The 17307-nt window shown below is 36.5% G+C and overlaps 2 protein-coding genes across 2 annotated transcripts; one reads left to right on the top strand and one right to left on the bottom strand.

Annotated features, from left to right (window-relative positions):
- Positions 1 to 1744: 1744 nt before the first annotated feature.
- LOC137716450 (cytochrome c-type biogenesis protein CcmE homolog, mitochondrial) lies at positions 1745 to 2972 on the bottom strand. Its single transcript, XM_068455911.2, has one exon. It carries the CDS (start codon positions 2923 to 2925, stop codon positions 2131 to 2133), a length of 795 nt encoding a protein of 264 aa, XP_068312012.2. The 5' UTR covers positions 2926 to 2972; the 3' UTR covers positions 1745 to 2130.
- An 8799-nt stretch (positions 2973 to 11771) lies between these two features.
- Positions 11772 to 17307, top strand: LOC137716471 (zinc transporter ZTP29). Its single transcript, XM_068455931.2, has 12 exons — positions 11772 to 11932; positions 12866 to 12924; positions 13219 to 13311; positions 13573 to 13647; positions 13773 to 13848; positions 14266 to 14321; positions 15064 to 15120; positions 15784 to 15824; positions 16319 to 16386; positions 16507 to 16563; positions 16662 to 16779; positions 16965 to 17307. Exons 1-12 carry the CDS (start codon positions 11869 to 11871, stop codon positions 17008 to 17010), a joined length of 810 nt encoding a protein of 269 aa, XP_068312032.2. The 5' UTR covers positions 11772 to 11868; the 3' UTR covers positions 17011 to 17307.

Below are 17307 nucleotides of genomic sequence, written 5' to 3'. Positions count from 1 at the left end.
TTTTCCTTCATTTATCTTTCCTTTGGTAAAGTATCATTTTTGAAGTTTCTTTACTCAACGTTCTAGATATTGCCACCCTATACAACAAAGACAACAACCGACCAATAGAGCCGTTATGGGGACCACAAAAGGAACAAAAGGCTGACACGTCACCTTCCAATCATGGGGCCACACAACATAACGGGAGAGTAACGTTACCATCCTCGTACTCATATTTTTGTTTGAAAAGTTTCAAAGTTTAATTACAAATAATTAAAATTAAAACGGTCTATAAATACATTTCTCAGAGTCCCTCACCTTATTCAGTCAGCCCGAGAGACACACACACTCTCTCTCTCTCTCTCTCTCTCTCTCTCTCTCTCCCTCTCTCCCCTTACAGTTCGCTCAATCCATTCTTTGTTCCTCTCTAGAAATGGCGCAAGTTAGCATCTGCAAAGCTGTGTTCTTGATGATAATCGCCATTGTGCTCGTCTCAGTTACAGCTCAGGATAGCGCGCCGGCACCATCACCGGCATTGGACGCTGGAGCCGGAATTCCAGTGACCATTTCCCGCGCTTTTGTTTACTCTTCGTTGCTGTTCTCTCTCTTTGCGCTGCAGCGGCATTAGGGAGATTTGAGACTGAGATTGCTATTTAATTATTGTGGTATTTTCTGTATCCTTTTGGAGATGGATTTCATCATTTGTTATGGTTGTTATATTGCTTCATCATAATATATAATACAGTACTGGTCTGAATGTGCTATTTTTGGCCTTTAAATTTGCATTTCTAGAGCCCACGGCCACGGTCTAGCGGCCATGGCCATCTCTTTGGCCCGATCTGACAGCGTATACAAATCTCAAAAAGTTGATCGGTATTTTGATTAACCACTTGAAAACAATATTCTACCAATTAATTTGAAGTTCAGAAGCTAACTTAGACGCAATGCCTATTTTACATTTGACATGCCTACTCACAAGTTCATAACCTACGGGCAAGTAACAGCAGAACTTGCAGCCGGAGTCCACTCGAGAATGTTAAAATCAACCACCCTAAAGTTTTCATATTTCTAACAAAGTCAATGGTGTCGTGTAGGGGAATTTTTACTTGAATTTCCCGTTGTGTAGACCAATAGCAGTTCTAACTTCTTGTTGATCTCAAATATTTCGGATTTTTCTGATCCCCTACAAGTTTAGAATCGCCATTGATTTCGACAACAAGAAATTCCAGTATATGGCTACCACAATGTAGCCAGCATACAAGAATCTCCTACACAGCCTTTGCCATTGTTAGATCTCAGCTCAACCAAGAATCAGTACAAATATTTCGGCTTTTGTTGATCCTCTTAACTCATCATTCAGCAATATATAACTAATCCTTGAAGGTGGGTTGTCGAAAAAAGCACCCACCAACATCCATATCTTGATGAATGATTTCTACGTTCAAACCAATAACTTTGGCTTAGTATTTCTAGAGTTTCAAGTTTGGGTTGGACCTAAGTTCAACTTCTTGATGGCGGCTGGTGCCCAGCCTCCATAGTACAGAGTGCGGGAAGCTAAACCTTAGACAAATTCTGAGAAGTAGCTTAGTGTGTAATCCAAACCATGCTCAAACCATTCATACTAATACAACACAACAAATGCTTCAAAGAAACCAAAATGTATGCCACGATAACAACCTGTTCAGACAATTCATAACAAATCAGCGATACGTGTTGCTAAAAGATCTTGAATGTAACACAAAGGAGAAGAAAACATTCATCTCTCTGTTCTCAATAATATGAAACATCTAAAATTCAAATTCACAAAGTTATCAGATTCATACAACTCCTGCCAAGAATTTCAATTTCGCTCTGCGGCCATTCCCAATTAATGGCATTATTGATTCCTAAATCGAAATGAAAAACTAAAGAATTCAACAGTGAAATTATATCACTACAACAAGAAAATTCGGAACTTTAAAGCCTCAAATTTCCAAAAATTCAACTCTTTTCCTAAGCATCAATGCCTATTCCCTCACCTAAAGATCAATCCTTTTGAATCAATCATCCAACTATGAAATATCCAAGTATAACCCGTTTCTGCAATCATGTAAACTAACAAAACCGAAATATAACCGAAAAAAGATACAAAATTTAACTCATACCCATCAACTACTCGCTCTTAGCATCTTTACCATCTTTAGCATCTTCATCGGCACCGCCACCGGCCTCCTCCAGCTTCTTCTTATTCTTCTCAATCGCGGCGGCGACTTCACCCGGCATGTACTTCTCGTCATGCTTGGCCAAAACCTCCGTGGCGGCGAAATAGCACTCGCCGGTCCTCGCCTTCTCCGATATGCTTTTCGTCGAAATCTCCTTCCGAATTTGATCCGTGAAAGGCTTCACAAATCCCTCCACCACCACCGAGTGACCCTCCCGGAACAAATCGGGCAATGATCCCTTGTACCGGACCAAGATATCGGTCATCAAATCGGTGACGACGAACTCCATCTCCGGCGAGGAGGACGGCTGGACGACGCTGCCTTCGAGGACCAGGCCGCCGACCCGGAACTTGCTCTTGCTTGGGTTTGCGGAGTACTTCTCGATTGCGTCGGTTGGCGTGACGTAGAAGACGAGCTGGTCTTGGAAGCTGTTGAGGACAATGACAACGAATCCGGCGATGCAGCTGAAGGTCAGAGCGTAGGTCCAGAGTCGGCGGGTCTGGAGCTGGCGGGCGCGGGCACCGATGTCGACGGGTTTGGGGCGGGTCGGGCCGCGGCGGGCGGTGGAGAAGAAACGGAGAGTGAAGGGAAGGTGGGGATTTGATGGAGGGTGGAGATGAGAGTTGGAGAGTCGGGAGAAGATAAACGGTGGAGATTTGATGGCGTGGTGGTGGATCGGGGTTGTGGTTCGGAGGAGGTGGGATTTGAGGCGGAAGGCGATGCGAGTGGCCATTTGGAATTCCATTTTTTAATTTTCTCGAGAAAGTGATGCAAAATTAGGTGGAAAAGTGAGGGGTGTTTTCCGTGGTTTCCGGAGGGATATGAAGGGAATTTGGAAAATTTAATTAAAAAGGTTATTTTGAAAGTTTATTACTTTCCGCAAAACTTTTTTATTTTATTTAAACTACCTTTAATAAAGAGTGTTGTTATGTTAATGTAACTGGTTAACTTAGATATCGTTTGAAATTTATTTTAAAATAATTTAAAGTGCTTTCGATAAAAATGTTTTTAAGTTTAAAAAATACTTGAAATATCTTTTAAAAGAAGTTTCTTGTAAAAAACATTTAAGTACTTTTTATTAAAACTAGTTTTAAAATTACTTTTTTCAAAAACACTTTTAATTATTTTAAAAATATTTTCAATGAAGAACACATCTTGTTAAACCATTTTTTAGTATAACATGAAAGTCCAGAATTGCGTGGAGCCACACGGTTGAAGACTTGTGGAAAAACGAGGATGTCAATTTGGAATCTCTATTGTTGAACACAGATCGAGCATTTTAATTTTCAACTTTGTAAACGGGAAGGCATAAGACAAATTAATTCTCAACTTGGGACTGTATTCCATTGAGATTTAAAATATTTTGATTTGAGTTATAAATTCGTGGATTTAAATTGATTTTTAAAGGCTCTTATGTGAATTTCAAAGTGAAATTTAATAGAATTTGTGAGACTTTAATAAGAAATATTACTGAATTAGATGAATTCTCATGAATTTTAATCTGAATGAGGATCCTTTTCGGATGGATTCCAGGAATCCTCCAATTGCGTTCGTTTATCATACATAGTGCGTCAGTTTTCGTCAAGTACTGTTTATATTTAATTTTAAATAAAAAAATCTACAATGATTTTTAACCGCACGATGTACGATGAACGGACGTGATTGGAGGATTTCCAAAATTCTTTCAAAAGAGAATCCGGCGAGGATTCTCATTCTACCTCAAAAGGCATCTAATGGTAAATTTTTGCTACATTATTAATAGTCAATACACATTTTTTGCTATTGTTTGGTCAATAACCCTGTTTTTTTTATCTTTTGATTTTCTTCCACTGCTCTTCATATACTTGTCATGAGTTTCCATATCTCGTCCACCACCCTCTCTCTCCAGTTTATCATCCAAAATCAAAGGTACAAACCAATATCCAAAATGAGATGCACAACCATTTTCAAACTCAGAGGTGAAAAAACATGGTTTTGTGTTTAGTCGTATAATGATTGGAGGGATAAGCAAACTACTTGATTGCTCAATTAGGTTGGAAGACTTGTATTCAGTTTTGGCTGAATGAAAAAACTGAGCTGAGGAAAGCTCTATGAGTCATTGATACAACAGCATGAGGGCCTTTGATCTATCAATAGGGGGAGCAAAAAACAAATTTTGCTTTCCTTTACCATATGAAGAAAGAAAGAAATAAGAGTCGAAGTTTGCTGGTTCGGTTTTGGCTCATTTTTTAATATGTTGTATCTTATCATGTTTGATCCGTCTGTTGGTATAACATATATGTCTTCTAATAATAGCCAATCAAGAAGCCAAAGCTGGAGCCAACCCAGCACACCGGGCGAGGAATCCCTTAGCTGAACATAAAGATGAAGAAATAGGGAGACTGAAGAGATAAATTTTGAGTTGGTGGAGGTAATCATTGTCATGTGGTGGTCGACCATAGAAACGCGATGATGAAAATGGTGGTGGACGTGGTTGATATGGTATGGAGAAGGAGAGAAAAAGAAAGAAATACAAATCCATCAAAACCTGAGTGCGTGTGTTAAAATTTGTTGTGGCTTAATTTACACTATGAAATTCTATGTACTCCTCAGAAAATCCAAAATCCTTTAAAATCAATGATTTTCTTTAATACATATGAACTTTTACGAATTCATTTGAAATCCTTATTGAATACACTAGAATTTCTATGAATTTTTATAAACTCCTTTAAAATTCTAAATATATACCCTACTACTTTCAGAAACTCATTTAACATATCTATTGAGTCTAATTAGATCTTAAACTTCTTTACAATCTAAATTGAATACACTACCTTAGTTTCCTCCAGTATCCCAAAATTTTCAAACGAATCAATAAAAAGAAGAATTTTCTGCCTTAATCTTATCAAACTCTTACATTTTCTCGCAGAAAAAATAAATTCCCACCTTGGTTTTCACCAATTGTAAAAATCTAACTAGCTTTTCACTCATAGGAAGTAACATTTCATGCCAATTACCATACTCATGATAGAAGAATGATAAATAAGTTCACTCATTTTATGTGGTCACTTGTAATTCAATATGTAACCAATCTAATGTGCATACCTTGCTGTTGAAGAATATGTTTAATTTTCCTTTTCCAATAGATTTCCATACTAAAAAAACTCTCATGATCTGGTAACGTGTCTTTATAGGCTCTAACCACGAACCATTGAGTAATTTTATTTATTATTTTATCGTCAAGATAACTTCATTAATGATGAGAAATTTTCGAAACCAGCAACCGCGTCATGTGTTCGTGCATGCGCAGACACAAAAAACATCTCTAATTCCATCCCTTGGTTTGCCATGCTAGCTTTGATCCATTGTTTGGTTTCACCTCCATCTCAAACAGTCCTACTTGTCCGGCACCCGTACAGAAGACCTTCTTCGAAGAGGGAGGCCAGCTATGACATGGGGGGATCCGAATTTGAGGACATAGAACGGAACACAATTCTTTCTAGCCAACTTGACTAAGATCCGGTTCTGTATGTGAAGTCTAAACCCTAGGGTAGGTAATATAGAAGCCATCTCCATTAAAGGCAACAGTACATGAGCATATATTATCTTATATTATTTTCCACTCTAAAAGGTTACTTTATTTGGAAAGTGGGATGAAGCGGCAATTAACTGGACTTAAATACGTAAATCTCACGCACGATCGTATCATCGCGGGCGGCCTCCCTAGACATAATTAAACCACAAAGTAATTAACATACATTTATCTCTTACATTAAGTGGGCGTACACATATTGGGATCAAGATAGTTTCATGAAATTCAAGAAATATACATGTTAAGGTCTTTTGAGAATCCTTTAATTGATTGGTAGGGTTTCTTTTATGCCCACCAAATGTTTAATGTAATGTTTGCTAGACCTATCTTAGCCACACTCCACATGTTGCGTCAAGAGTACTTGATAAATTCTCTTGATAATAGCATATGTCAATACTTATTGACATGTGTGCAACATGTTTTAGATCACGATAACAAGCTCACCAAATATTCAACGAATGCCTCAGCAAATAAATTAGAATTTTTTAGCGCACTTCTCAATTTGTTTCTTTTAAAAATTGAAGACCTTTTGATACTGAGACCCCCACCGTGCGAATCCTGGATCTGCTAGTATACATTATCTCATGATGATGAAAAGAAAAAACAATAGCACCATGAAGGCATGAAATGCTTCGCAATATTAAAAACTTTTTCTTTGTTCAATCTTGCGTCATCCATGATTCCATACACACCAGAAAAATATTACCAATATTGAAAACTTTCACTCTCCAAAAATTCTAAATACCTAAGGTTAAATTAAACAATGGATTAAGAGACCAAAAAAATGGAGATATACAAGGCCGGCCTTGAGACTTTGAGGGTCCTAGACGAGTCTTCAAAATGAGACCTAGAATTCTCCGATCTCCGATATTTATAAAAAAAAAAGTTACACGGAAAGAAAAAGTCTACTTCTATATTAAATATCATTAAACATTAAAAAATTGTTATTAGCATTTCAAAAATCTAATTTATCACTCCAACCTTTTTATAATTAGAAAGAAAATTTCACTTGTAAGGAGAGTAGAATGAGATTTTTAGAGTGCTAATAACAGTTCTAAAAGATTAATATCAACAGAAGAAAGATATCCCAAGTCCCAACATTACTTAAATATTCCATGTATCGCATTTTTAAATGCAAATGTACTAAATAAGTTTACATAATCAAAATTTTCAACCAATTTTTTTTTCAATTAACAAAATGGATGACCCATTAAATCAGCAAATAGATGATGACATTGATAATCTTGGGGTGTTTTTATAGTTCAAATTCAATTTTTTTTTTTTTTCTGGTAACATGGAAGAAGAAAGAGAAACATTAAGGAACAACTAATCTAGCGGCGGTGACTTCAGAGCAGTCATTGGAAGAAGTTTGAACTAAATAAAGAGGAAGCTCCGCAAGCTCTTGAAACTCCATCTCGTTATATAAACCCAATTAGGCTAGCCCGTCAACTGTAAAATTACGCTCTTTATGAACATGCTACATATTACAACTCCAATTCTCTATGATCAATCTTCTGCACTTCGAGACATGACCATAGAGATGATGATTATTCAGGCTAGGAGAACCATGAATGAGAGAGACCACCAAAGTATAATCGGCCTCCACAATAAAATGAGAGAAATTTCTAGTTTTAGTTGTCTTCAACCCATAAAACAAAGCCCAATTAAAGCTCACCATGGAGAACTTCCCCAACTCCTTTTTTAGCAATAAAACTAGTGATCCTCCACTTCCAATTACCCCGTTAGAATCAAGCCTAGCACGATCCACATTTAACTTAAAGGTCCCAAACGGAGGAGAAACCCAAGCCAAGAGAACTTGCACATGGTCGTGTTTATTAAAGAATTTGATGTGCAAAACAGAAAAACCCTAAAATCGAATCCATAAACCCCTAAAAGATTGAATCTTTAAATCCCTAAAATCTTTCAAATCCTAAATCCCTAGAGTAATCCATAAAACCTTAAGATTGAATCTGTAAACCCCTAAAATCTTTCAAATCCTAAATCCTTAGAGGGAGCATGGATTCGAAAATCCCAACTCCATTCACAGGCAAGCTTACAAATTAAATTACAGAAAAAAAGAAGAGGACAGAGAAGCTAGAGAAGAGGAGTCACATGACCTATAAGTGGAGAAGAATATCACCGCGCCAGGCTCACCTACCAGTCACCACCAAGTTAGACCGATTAAACCAAAAGAGGAGTTGCTAGACCCACTACCTAGTACACCAAATTTCAATCATATTTTATTGTTTAGTTACAAAGTTACTTATTACGTTCACTAAATGAATGAATGGTTGGATTACAGGAACTACATCTGATCTGACGACTGGGGAAAATATTAAAGTAGGGATACATACATGATAGAGAAAATAAAAAAAAATGTAAATTATTTTCTAGAGAATTATATTATTGCTATAATTATATATATATATATATATATATATATATTTATTATTATTATTATTATTATTATTATTATTTATTTAAAAAAATGAGGGGGTCTTTGGTGGGGGAGAGCTATGCGGGCCTATTTCGGCTACCCTTAAGGACGCCCTTGGAGAAATACGTGAGGTCAAAATGGAAGTCTAACAATCATTTCCCTTAACATATATTGTTTACGGTATTCCTAAAAAGTTATTTTGAACTTAAGGTATATCTTTTAATCTTTAGGAAGGATGAAGTCAAATTGGGAACTACTCTTGAATTACGATTATTTTGCACTAAATGCCTATATCTTGAACATCGTATGGCCATTTACAATGGTGTGATACTAATCTATTGAACTCATAAGAATCATAAATTTTTAGTAGACCAAAAAATTTAAACGAGATACCAATATATTGAACTCATGTGTGTGATATATTACACTCATGAGTGTGATATCAACTCTTTAACTCACACTAGTGCACTCATGAGTGTGAGTGTGATATCAACTCTTTAACTCACACTAGTGCACTCATGAGTGTGATATCAACTCTTTAACTCATACTAGTGTCTCACTAGTGTTATAAGTATCAAACTCAGGTAGCCCAATTCATATATATAGATATCATACTTACTTAAACTACTATGCAAGACCTAAGATGAGTTAAGAAATAAGACAAATGATTGCGAATAGTAACAGTCTCACAAAAATAACTACTCTTGTTCAACTCCTTCTCACTTGTCCTAGTGTAGCTTAAATACAGAATATCACGTTAATCCGAAACAAAACATATAAGCAATATTGTAGTCTTATTTGTGTATACTCGCGTAGAGGAGCACATTGACTCTGATTAATATGACCACACTCACATCTGCATAAGAGAAACAAATCGAACTCGGTGCATACAAAACGATCCTAAAAAGAGTGTGGTTAACATGACTCTAATTAATGTAAATGTTGTATACTAAAACTAGATTATTTAGATTTACAAACATAAAATGATCACAAAAAAGTGGTTATTCTCACTCAACTATTAATTGAAAATGTCACTTAGTACTATAGTTAAGTGGTATTCCTCTTCATTTGTAAGCAAGATTCTAAAATACGCTAGGCGCTAGTTAGGCGGCGGGCTGGGGCCTAGCACCTAGGCAGACGCCTAGGTGGACTAGGCGGATTTAATTAAATATATTACTTAAAATATATATGATTTCATTATAAACTATAAAATGGTGGAAATCCAATTAGTTAAAATACTTTAATATATATATATAGGTAATGTAATAATTTTAAGTACATAATTTGAAAAAAAAAGAAAAAGATAATAATATATAATATATTTGTTTAATAGTGAAGTGGGTAACTTTTTTTTAATATAATTAATAAACCTAGTGCTAATGGTGGAAATCCATCTGACAGAACGGAGTGCCTTTTGACGCCTTGGAAATCGGCAAGGCCCTTATTTTGGGGTTTTTCGTTTCCTCTCCTTTCCATTCTTCTTCGATTGCTCTACCTGATTCCCCATCTTCTCCACCTAATTTCCATCTTCTTGCCCTATATAATTTTCCCAAACCTAGTCATGAGTTTGGTCAAATTCCTCAAGCACAGTGAAGAAATCCTTTTCGGCGAAGAAATCTGAAGCTTCCAGGTCAAAGTTCTCGGTTTTTTTTTTTCCCGCAATTGCATTGTTATTCTGATTCCTTCTATAGATCTTTCTTACGCTCACTCTTCCCTCACGCTCTCTCGATTTCTCTTTTCAAATTTTATGTCGTCACCTTCGCGGTGTAGTGAAACGGCAAAACGTATAATATTTTAATAGAACCACCATAGAGGCCGCTTAGCCCGATGCCTAGCCCGCCTAGGCACTGCCAAATACCTTGCTGATTTACTAAGAGTTTTTGAAATAATCACGGTGCGGCCTGATGCCTAACGCCTAGGCGGCCGCCCAGACCGCGTTTTAGAACATTGTTTGTAAGTGAGAGGTCTTAGGTTCGATTCTCACCAAAGGCGAATTTGAACCATATTATTGGCATTGTTATTCAATTGTGAGGCTTAACCCACTCCCCCACCCTTCTAGTATAAATAATATCTTTTGCTAAAAAACTATTACTTAAAAATGTTCATGACAAATGAATAGAAGATGAGTGAAGAAATAAGACAAATGAGTGCAAATAGTAACATTCTGACAAAAAAGAACGACGCAGGTTCAAATCCTTCTCATTTGTCTCAGTGTAGCTTAATATAGAATATCACGTCAATTCAAAACAAAAGCTACAAGTACTATTCTACACTAAATTATGAATACTCATATAGAATAGCATATCGACTCTAATCAATGTGATTATACTCACATCCAATGTTCTAAAAATCGGCCCATGCGGTGCCTAGGTGCTGGGTGGTAGGCTTCCGTGGCGATTTTAGGAAAAGCGTTCCATAAATCGAAGAGGATCTAGGTGGCCCTAGGCGGAGCTAGGCGACATTAGTTGTTCCTCTTCTCTTTGCTCTGCGTCTGTGCTAACTGACTCGTTGATCTCTGTCACCAACAACAAGGACGTCAACAACATGATGGAAGAGTACAACCGCATTGCACAAAATCAAAACTCAAAGTCGGCGCGGCTCTGCCTCTTTCCCAGAACTTCTGTGCATGAAAACGAAGAATTACCGTGGTGGCTTAGAGGGAGTGATAGAGGGAGATGTGCGGAGGAGAGATAGAGGGTTAGAGGGAGTTATTTTGATTTGTTGTTTCAAGAAGAGAAGAAGATAGAGGGTTGAAAAGAAGAAGATAGAAGGTTGTCTTGGTAACAGATAGAGATTAGGCAGTGGGAAAAATCGGGAAAGGGGGAAAATCCACCAGCCTTGTTTTCAAGAAGAGAAGAAGATAGAGATTAGGCAGCAGGGAAAATCAGGAAAGGGGAAAAAGTGCCTAGTTTTGTGTGAAAGTCCACTAGCCTCGTAATAAAAAAAAACATAAACAATAATTACCCGATATCAACTAATAAATATATTAGATAAAGTATTTAGATAATACTTTATTATTTGTTCTGTTTTGAAAACAACATTATATTATATTCTTATAATATAATATTTTATTATTTTTTCTTTTTAAGACCAGACTATATTATACTTTTTCATTATATATGTATATCTTTTTAAAAAAATAAAGTATTACTCAATGTTTATTTATAATTTATATGATATATATAATTATTTTATTCAAATCCACCTAGGCGCCTGCCTGCCGCCCGACTAGCACCTAACGTTTTTTAGAGGCTTGCTCACATCTGCATAAGTGAAAAGAATCCAAACTCGGTGGATACGAAACACAGATTTCTTCTTTAGTGATAGGTAATCTAGGTATTGATTCTGGCGTGAAGCACTTTACAACACTAGCCAAGGGCACTAGCCCTTAAAATATAGGAATTAGCATTTCCATTGAAGTACGGATTGGATGATCATATAATACAAGCCAAGGTTAGGTATAGACTACCAAAGTAGAGAAAGAAACTCAATTGTTCTGTTCTATTCTCTCGTCTCTACGAAACGTCCCTTTCCTCCACTATACAAAATTGAAAATTCCCTCTGTCCTCTCCTCTCTCTCTCCTCTCTCTATATAAACCATTTCAGCTCAATTCAGTCATAATTCCGTCAAACTCTTTTCAACCCAAAATTCTTGGAGCTTTTTTGGTCAAAGCTCCTCCATGGGATATCAGGTTTTGGTGGCTCTCGCGCTGTCACTCGTGGGTGGACTCAGTACTTCATTCGGTGAGTACATAAAAACTCGTGCTTGTTCATGCTCTGCTACAATTTCAACTGCCCATTTTAGCAATTTCAAATTTGAATTACCCCATTTGTTTGAATTTTGTTTTTCTTGTTTCGTTCGTGTAGAATGGTTTTCCACATTGGCTTCTGGGTTTATCTTACTCTCAAGTTTTGAGGTTGAAAGCAGCAAGCTTTGTGGGAGGAAAATCTAATGAAATCTTTAGGGGAAGGGTGGGATTGTTTATAGGCTTCAACGTATATATTTCTATCCTAGAATCCACTAAAATCCACAATTTAATGAAATCCCATGAGCTCTATAACTTTTTTTACTACACCTAGATTTGTGTACACTTGCTTAAAATCCATTAAAATGCTAATTGACTGTATACGGATAACATGGACGTTGAGAATGTCTTTTAAAATTCTGATTGACTACCCTAGGATTTTAAGTTCCTAATTTGACTACACCCCCTTGAAATCTTTTGATGGAAGTGTGATAATGAATGCATTGTTGAGGTTGCTAAATCAGCTTATTATAATTTCGATTACCGGGCGAATTGACTCCATCGAGTTGTTGTGGAATTGAGGTTTAATGGTATAATATATGATGCTGGAATTGATAGGATAGACAACTATCGAAATGCAGCTCAATTTACTATATTTTTCTATAAAGGTTTGATTTTTTAGAGAAATTTGACTCCATCAAGTTGTTGTGAAATTGAACAAAATGAATTTTAAGGGTGTAATTGGTTATAATGAAATTGCTAGGATTTGTTCCCATGGTTTTTAGGCAAGTTTTTGGTATTGTTCATGGTTCGAATAAGGATTTTGATTTATGGTTTTTGTGGAATTTCTTAATTTATCATGTTCACCTCGATGCTTAGTTGATCAGCTTATGTTATGGAGCCTAATTATAAGTCTTGGAATGTGGAACAGGTGCACTTTTAGTAATTGTCAATGAGACTCCGAATTTGAAGATGCTCGGGCTTTTACAGGTACTCTGATTTCATCTCAAATTTTGAATTTTCTTTCTTTCTTTCTGTCTACTAATGTCATTGTTTTCTTTCTTTTAAAGAATCAATCAGCCTATTGACTTCATTGCTTACATGTCCTTCTCTCTCCCAGCCGATATTTACGTGTCACCGTATTTTACTCAACCAGAAATTTAACATAACAAAATCCATCTTGACATTGATGCCATTTTCATGATCCTTTTAACTTGGTGTTATAGTCAGGATATGCTTAGAGGCAGTATGATCCATCTAAACCTCTGAATGTTCTCTATGCAGGGTTTTGCTGCAGGTCTGATGCTAAGCATATCACTCCTAGATTTGGCTCACAATGCTATCAACTCAATTGGTTTTTTAAAAGGCAATCTATGGGTAAGCCATGTACTTCAATCTTCATCTGAATTTATAGCGGAGCCAGGAAGTTCTTAATGGATAGGCTACTGTTTATTTATTTGGTTGGAGCCAGTAGATATAGGTATATTTTCTGCAACAGCTACTTGGGCTATTCCTCATGGTAGCCACCCCTGGCTTCGCCGTTGAATGCTGATTCACTCTGATTCGAATGTATCACTTTTATGACATTTATTGTCCCCCATTTCTCTAAGAATAAGTAAGAATTTCTTGGTGGTGCAGTTTTTTGGAGGTGTCATATTCTTTGCTATCATTGCCAATTTTATTCCAGAACCAACTCTTGCTCCTGTTTCGAAGGTAGTGATTATCTCTTCTCCTCCTACTTTAGCATGTTGTGGATACCTTAACATATGACTGGGGATCACACTTCACCCAGAATATTGAAGGCATGTCTGACCATGTGACAATATACTTAACAACAGAAAGATGAAGGGGGCAAGGACACTTTGAAAAAGCATCGCCGACAAGTTTTATTCAGCGGGATAGTAACAGCAATAGGTATTACAATGCTTAAATCACCTTCCATACAGTTCTTCGAATTAGAAAATGAAATTAAATCTTCATTTATCTGTAGAATTGGAAATATTAGTTAGTTTTTGCATGTTTGTAGTCTAAAAGTGTGCATGATAAATTAAATTTGTGGTACTCAGTTCTGTAATTAGCAAAGCCTATTTATGTCTTTGCGTGCATACAAGAAGAATAAAACCCACCCCTCTGCCATTCCACCCACATCCCAACCTACCCAAGGCCTAAGGGTGTTTTATGTCATTTGAAAATTTTGAAAGTCTTAATTTCTGGAGCTTCTTTTTTTTTCCTTCCCAAGTAATAAAGTCTGAGCAAATGTTTTTGAGAATTATACTTGATTTGTATACTATATTCCTTCTGAAGTGGAATATCCGGTCAATTGACTTGCAGGCATAAGTTTACACAACCTTCCAGAAGGAATGGCCGTGTTTCTTGGATCAATGAAGGTAACTCAAGCTTAAGCTTTTCATGACTTGGATTTGGAGTATTGAGTTAACTCTAGTTTGAATTATATATATGGAGTCATGCTCATTTTATTTCGAGTTATATGTTCTGTATTTGATTTAATATAAACTTATATATTATGTCTGAAAATAGAGTGTGAGGTTTCTATGACCACTAAATCATTTGTTGTCAACATCTATACTAACTATTTGGTAGTCTTCATGACCTAAATCAGATCTATCATTATGTAAGATACCAACTAGTTGGTGAAACATTCTTCTTTTCTTCTTTACAATGCATTTTTAGCTTTATTGTCAACAAATTAATATGCTCCTGGACACTCTGCAGCTGCTAAAAATTTTAATGTTTCCTGGAAATATGATGCTTTCTTCTTGAAGCACAATTTCTGAAGTTGCGGCGTCTAGTTTGGAATTTTTAGAGCTAGTCTTTTTTGTGATCTAAAACAAGTCCAAATTGATTAGATGCTTGATTGATCCTGATTTATACGTATCTTTTTTCATGGATTTATATGTTAGTTGACATTGCTAATTATGTGTGTTCCTTGCACTTATTATTCTTGCATGTTTTCTAGTGCATATTACTTACAATTTGCATAGCCTTTTCATCTATGGGATTGGTGGTTATAAATGGAGCAAGAATAGTTTACTATCTGTTTGAGGACTATAATATCTGCTGATGCTAATTGTCGTATGCAATTCTTGCTTGTTTCATAATTCATTGTAGGGCCTTCGTGTTGGTGTGAACTTGGCCTTGGCCATTGCCTTACACAACATCCCAGAGGTATATTCCCTATATCTTGTATCGTGCGTATTACTCTAATTGCTCGCATTCTGCCCTGGATTAAAGTAGCACATAATTGTTTGTACCTTCCAAGGTCTCCCACTTTCCATATCAACAATGGCTGAACTGGTGATTTTGGTAATATAAGAACTTATTCCTTTGCTGATAAGGAGACGATCTTTGGAACCTATGGAACTAACGTCGACTGCAAGAATAGTGCACACATCTACAGAAAGAAATTGAAATATAAAAGGATGGCAGATTGCATTTAACATTTCAAAAACCTATCAACTGCTTTCTGAGTTTCAAAATGAAAGACTCAATATTCTTTAAAAAGGGAATTGTTATTGGCACTCCAAAAATCTCATTTTACACTCCAAACTTTCTATATTTGGAAAGAAAAATACACTTGTGAGGAGTGTAGAATGAGATTTTTGGAGTGCCAATAACACTTCCCTTTAAAAATTGTCTGCCTATATATGTTGGTGATGAATAGTATCAAGCTCTAATTGTTGTTAAACTTTAGGTCTATAGAGTGTGTGATCAAAATTGTAGACTATTTGGAAAACAAGGGATTGCTCTAAAGTTTGAGTTTGGACATCTATTGTTGTAGAACTATTATTGTTATAATGTCACTACATCTGATAACTTTCGCTTTTCTAGGGTGTTGCTGTTGCGCTTCCTGTTTATTTTGCAACACAGAGGTGAGAATATATGAGGCATCGTTAGTTCAGCATTTGAAGTACTTATGAATTGTGGGGAAACAATGGATTTGATTTTTTTTCACTGTTATTTTAAAATGACCATTAACTATCTTTGAGAAGCCCGAAAGCTGACAATAATACTTTAGAAAAGGTAATAGTGGAGGAGTACTGATGTCAAGGGTATGATTATGGTGAATTCATTGAACATAGTGAAGATAGTTATGGTGTTGGCCGTGCTGTAGGATTTCATTATTTAAGGTGATGACAGAGAAGGCAGTGCTGATGGGTGAGGGAGCGATGGAATGATAGTTCTGCCATTGTTGTTCAGGAGTAGTGTCGACAATGTTGGTGTCCATTTCAGGACAGGACCTTTAAGCCTTGTTCACTTTCTAGAGCAATTATTACTTCATAAGTTTTTGTTAAGCCTGTATAGCTTGAAAACTTTATGAATCTTATGGTAAGTTATTAAATGGTGGGTTTTCTGCATGTTCCAGCAAATGGCAGGCATTCAAGTTGGCAACGCTTTCCGGTTTAGCCGAGCCTTTGGGTGTCGTAATTGTAGGTATGTGAACTGTCAAATAAACCTTTACAAGTCGTAATCAGAACGGTGGATTTGGATTAAGCCCTCGAGTCCTCAAAATTCTTGAAGGAAACTTGTTAATGGTTTTCACTTCTGCTGCAGCCTATCTATTCCCAAGCAGCTTGAGTCCTGAAATTCTTGAAGGCCTGCTCGGATCAGGTTTGTAAATTAATGATGATTTAAAATGTCTCAACCAAAAAACAAAGAAATAGTTTTTATGAAAATTGTAGTTACCACGTATTTTTGTTGTGGCGCAGTTGGTGGAGTGATGGCTTTTCTAACTCTCCATGAGATGCTGCCCTTGGCTTTTGATTATGCGGGGCAGAAGCTAGCCGTCAAGGCCGTGTTTTTGGGAATGGCCTTCATGTCTGCAAGGTAATACTGATGTTATAGTGTCGGGGCCTCGTCGAAAGAGGAGATCTTTAAGGAGGAGTTTTTCAAAGTATTTCATGTTTAATTTATATCAATATCTAGAACTATAAGGGTTAGAGCCTCTGAGGGTGTGACATTACAAGTCTAATATCTCCTTACATAATACTTTCCTTTTGCCTGTTTTGCAGCCTTTACTTTCTTGAAATCAGCCTACCACAGGAGATGAGCTTTTAGCTGTAATCTACGGGTCTTGTCCAATGTTATTCTCGTCTTGTACAACTCGGTACTGCCACGATAAGTAACTGGTGCTGGATACCCGTACTGACTTCAGATTGCCGTTAATAGATCATACGGTTTCTATCGAGAGATCTAAACCAGTCACAAGTTAGTTACAACAGTAAATAGTTAATTGTGGTATTTGTGTAATTAGTTGAAGAAGATAAGGGTACTGATGTAATGAGCCTCTGTGGCTATATATATTCCTGTGTACTGTCAATTAAGCTTATCAATGAAAATATCCATTTTTAACAA

The sequence above is a fragment of the Pyrus communis genome, chromosome 3 (genome assembly GCF_041283825.1).
Source record: "Pyrus communis isolate YQ-2024b chromosome 3, ASM4128382v1, whole genome shotgun sequence".
Lineage (NCBI taxonomy): Eukaryota > Viridiplantae > Streptophyta > Magnoliopsida > Rosales > Rosaceae > Pyrus > Pyrus communis.
This window is presented reverse-complemented; position numbering and strand designations above follow the sequence as displayed.

Excerpts from the sequence above, each read along its gene's own strand:
- LOC137716450 (XM_068455911.2), bottom strand. The coding sequence starts at position 2,925 with ATGGAATTCCAAATGGCCACTCGCATCGCCTTCCGCCTCAAATCCCAC.
- LOC137716471 (XM_068455931.2), top strand. The coding sequence starts at position 11,869 with ATGGGATATCAGGTTTTGGTGGCTCTCGCGCTGTCACTCGTGGGTGGA. Across the intron at positions 15,825-16,318 it reads GTTTATTTTGCAACACAGAG|CAAATGGCAGGCATTCAAGT; the intron begins GTGAGAATATAT and ends TGCATGTTCCAG. Across the intron at positions 16,564-16,661 it reads TGAAGGCCTGCTCGGATCAG|TTGGTGGAGTGATGGCTTTT; the intron begins GTTTGTAAATTA and ends GTTGTGGCGCAG.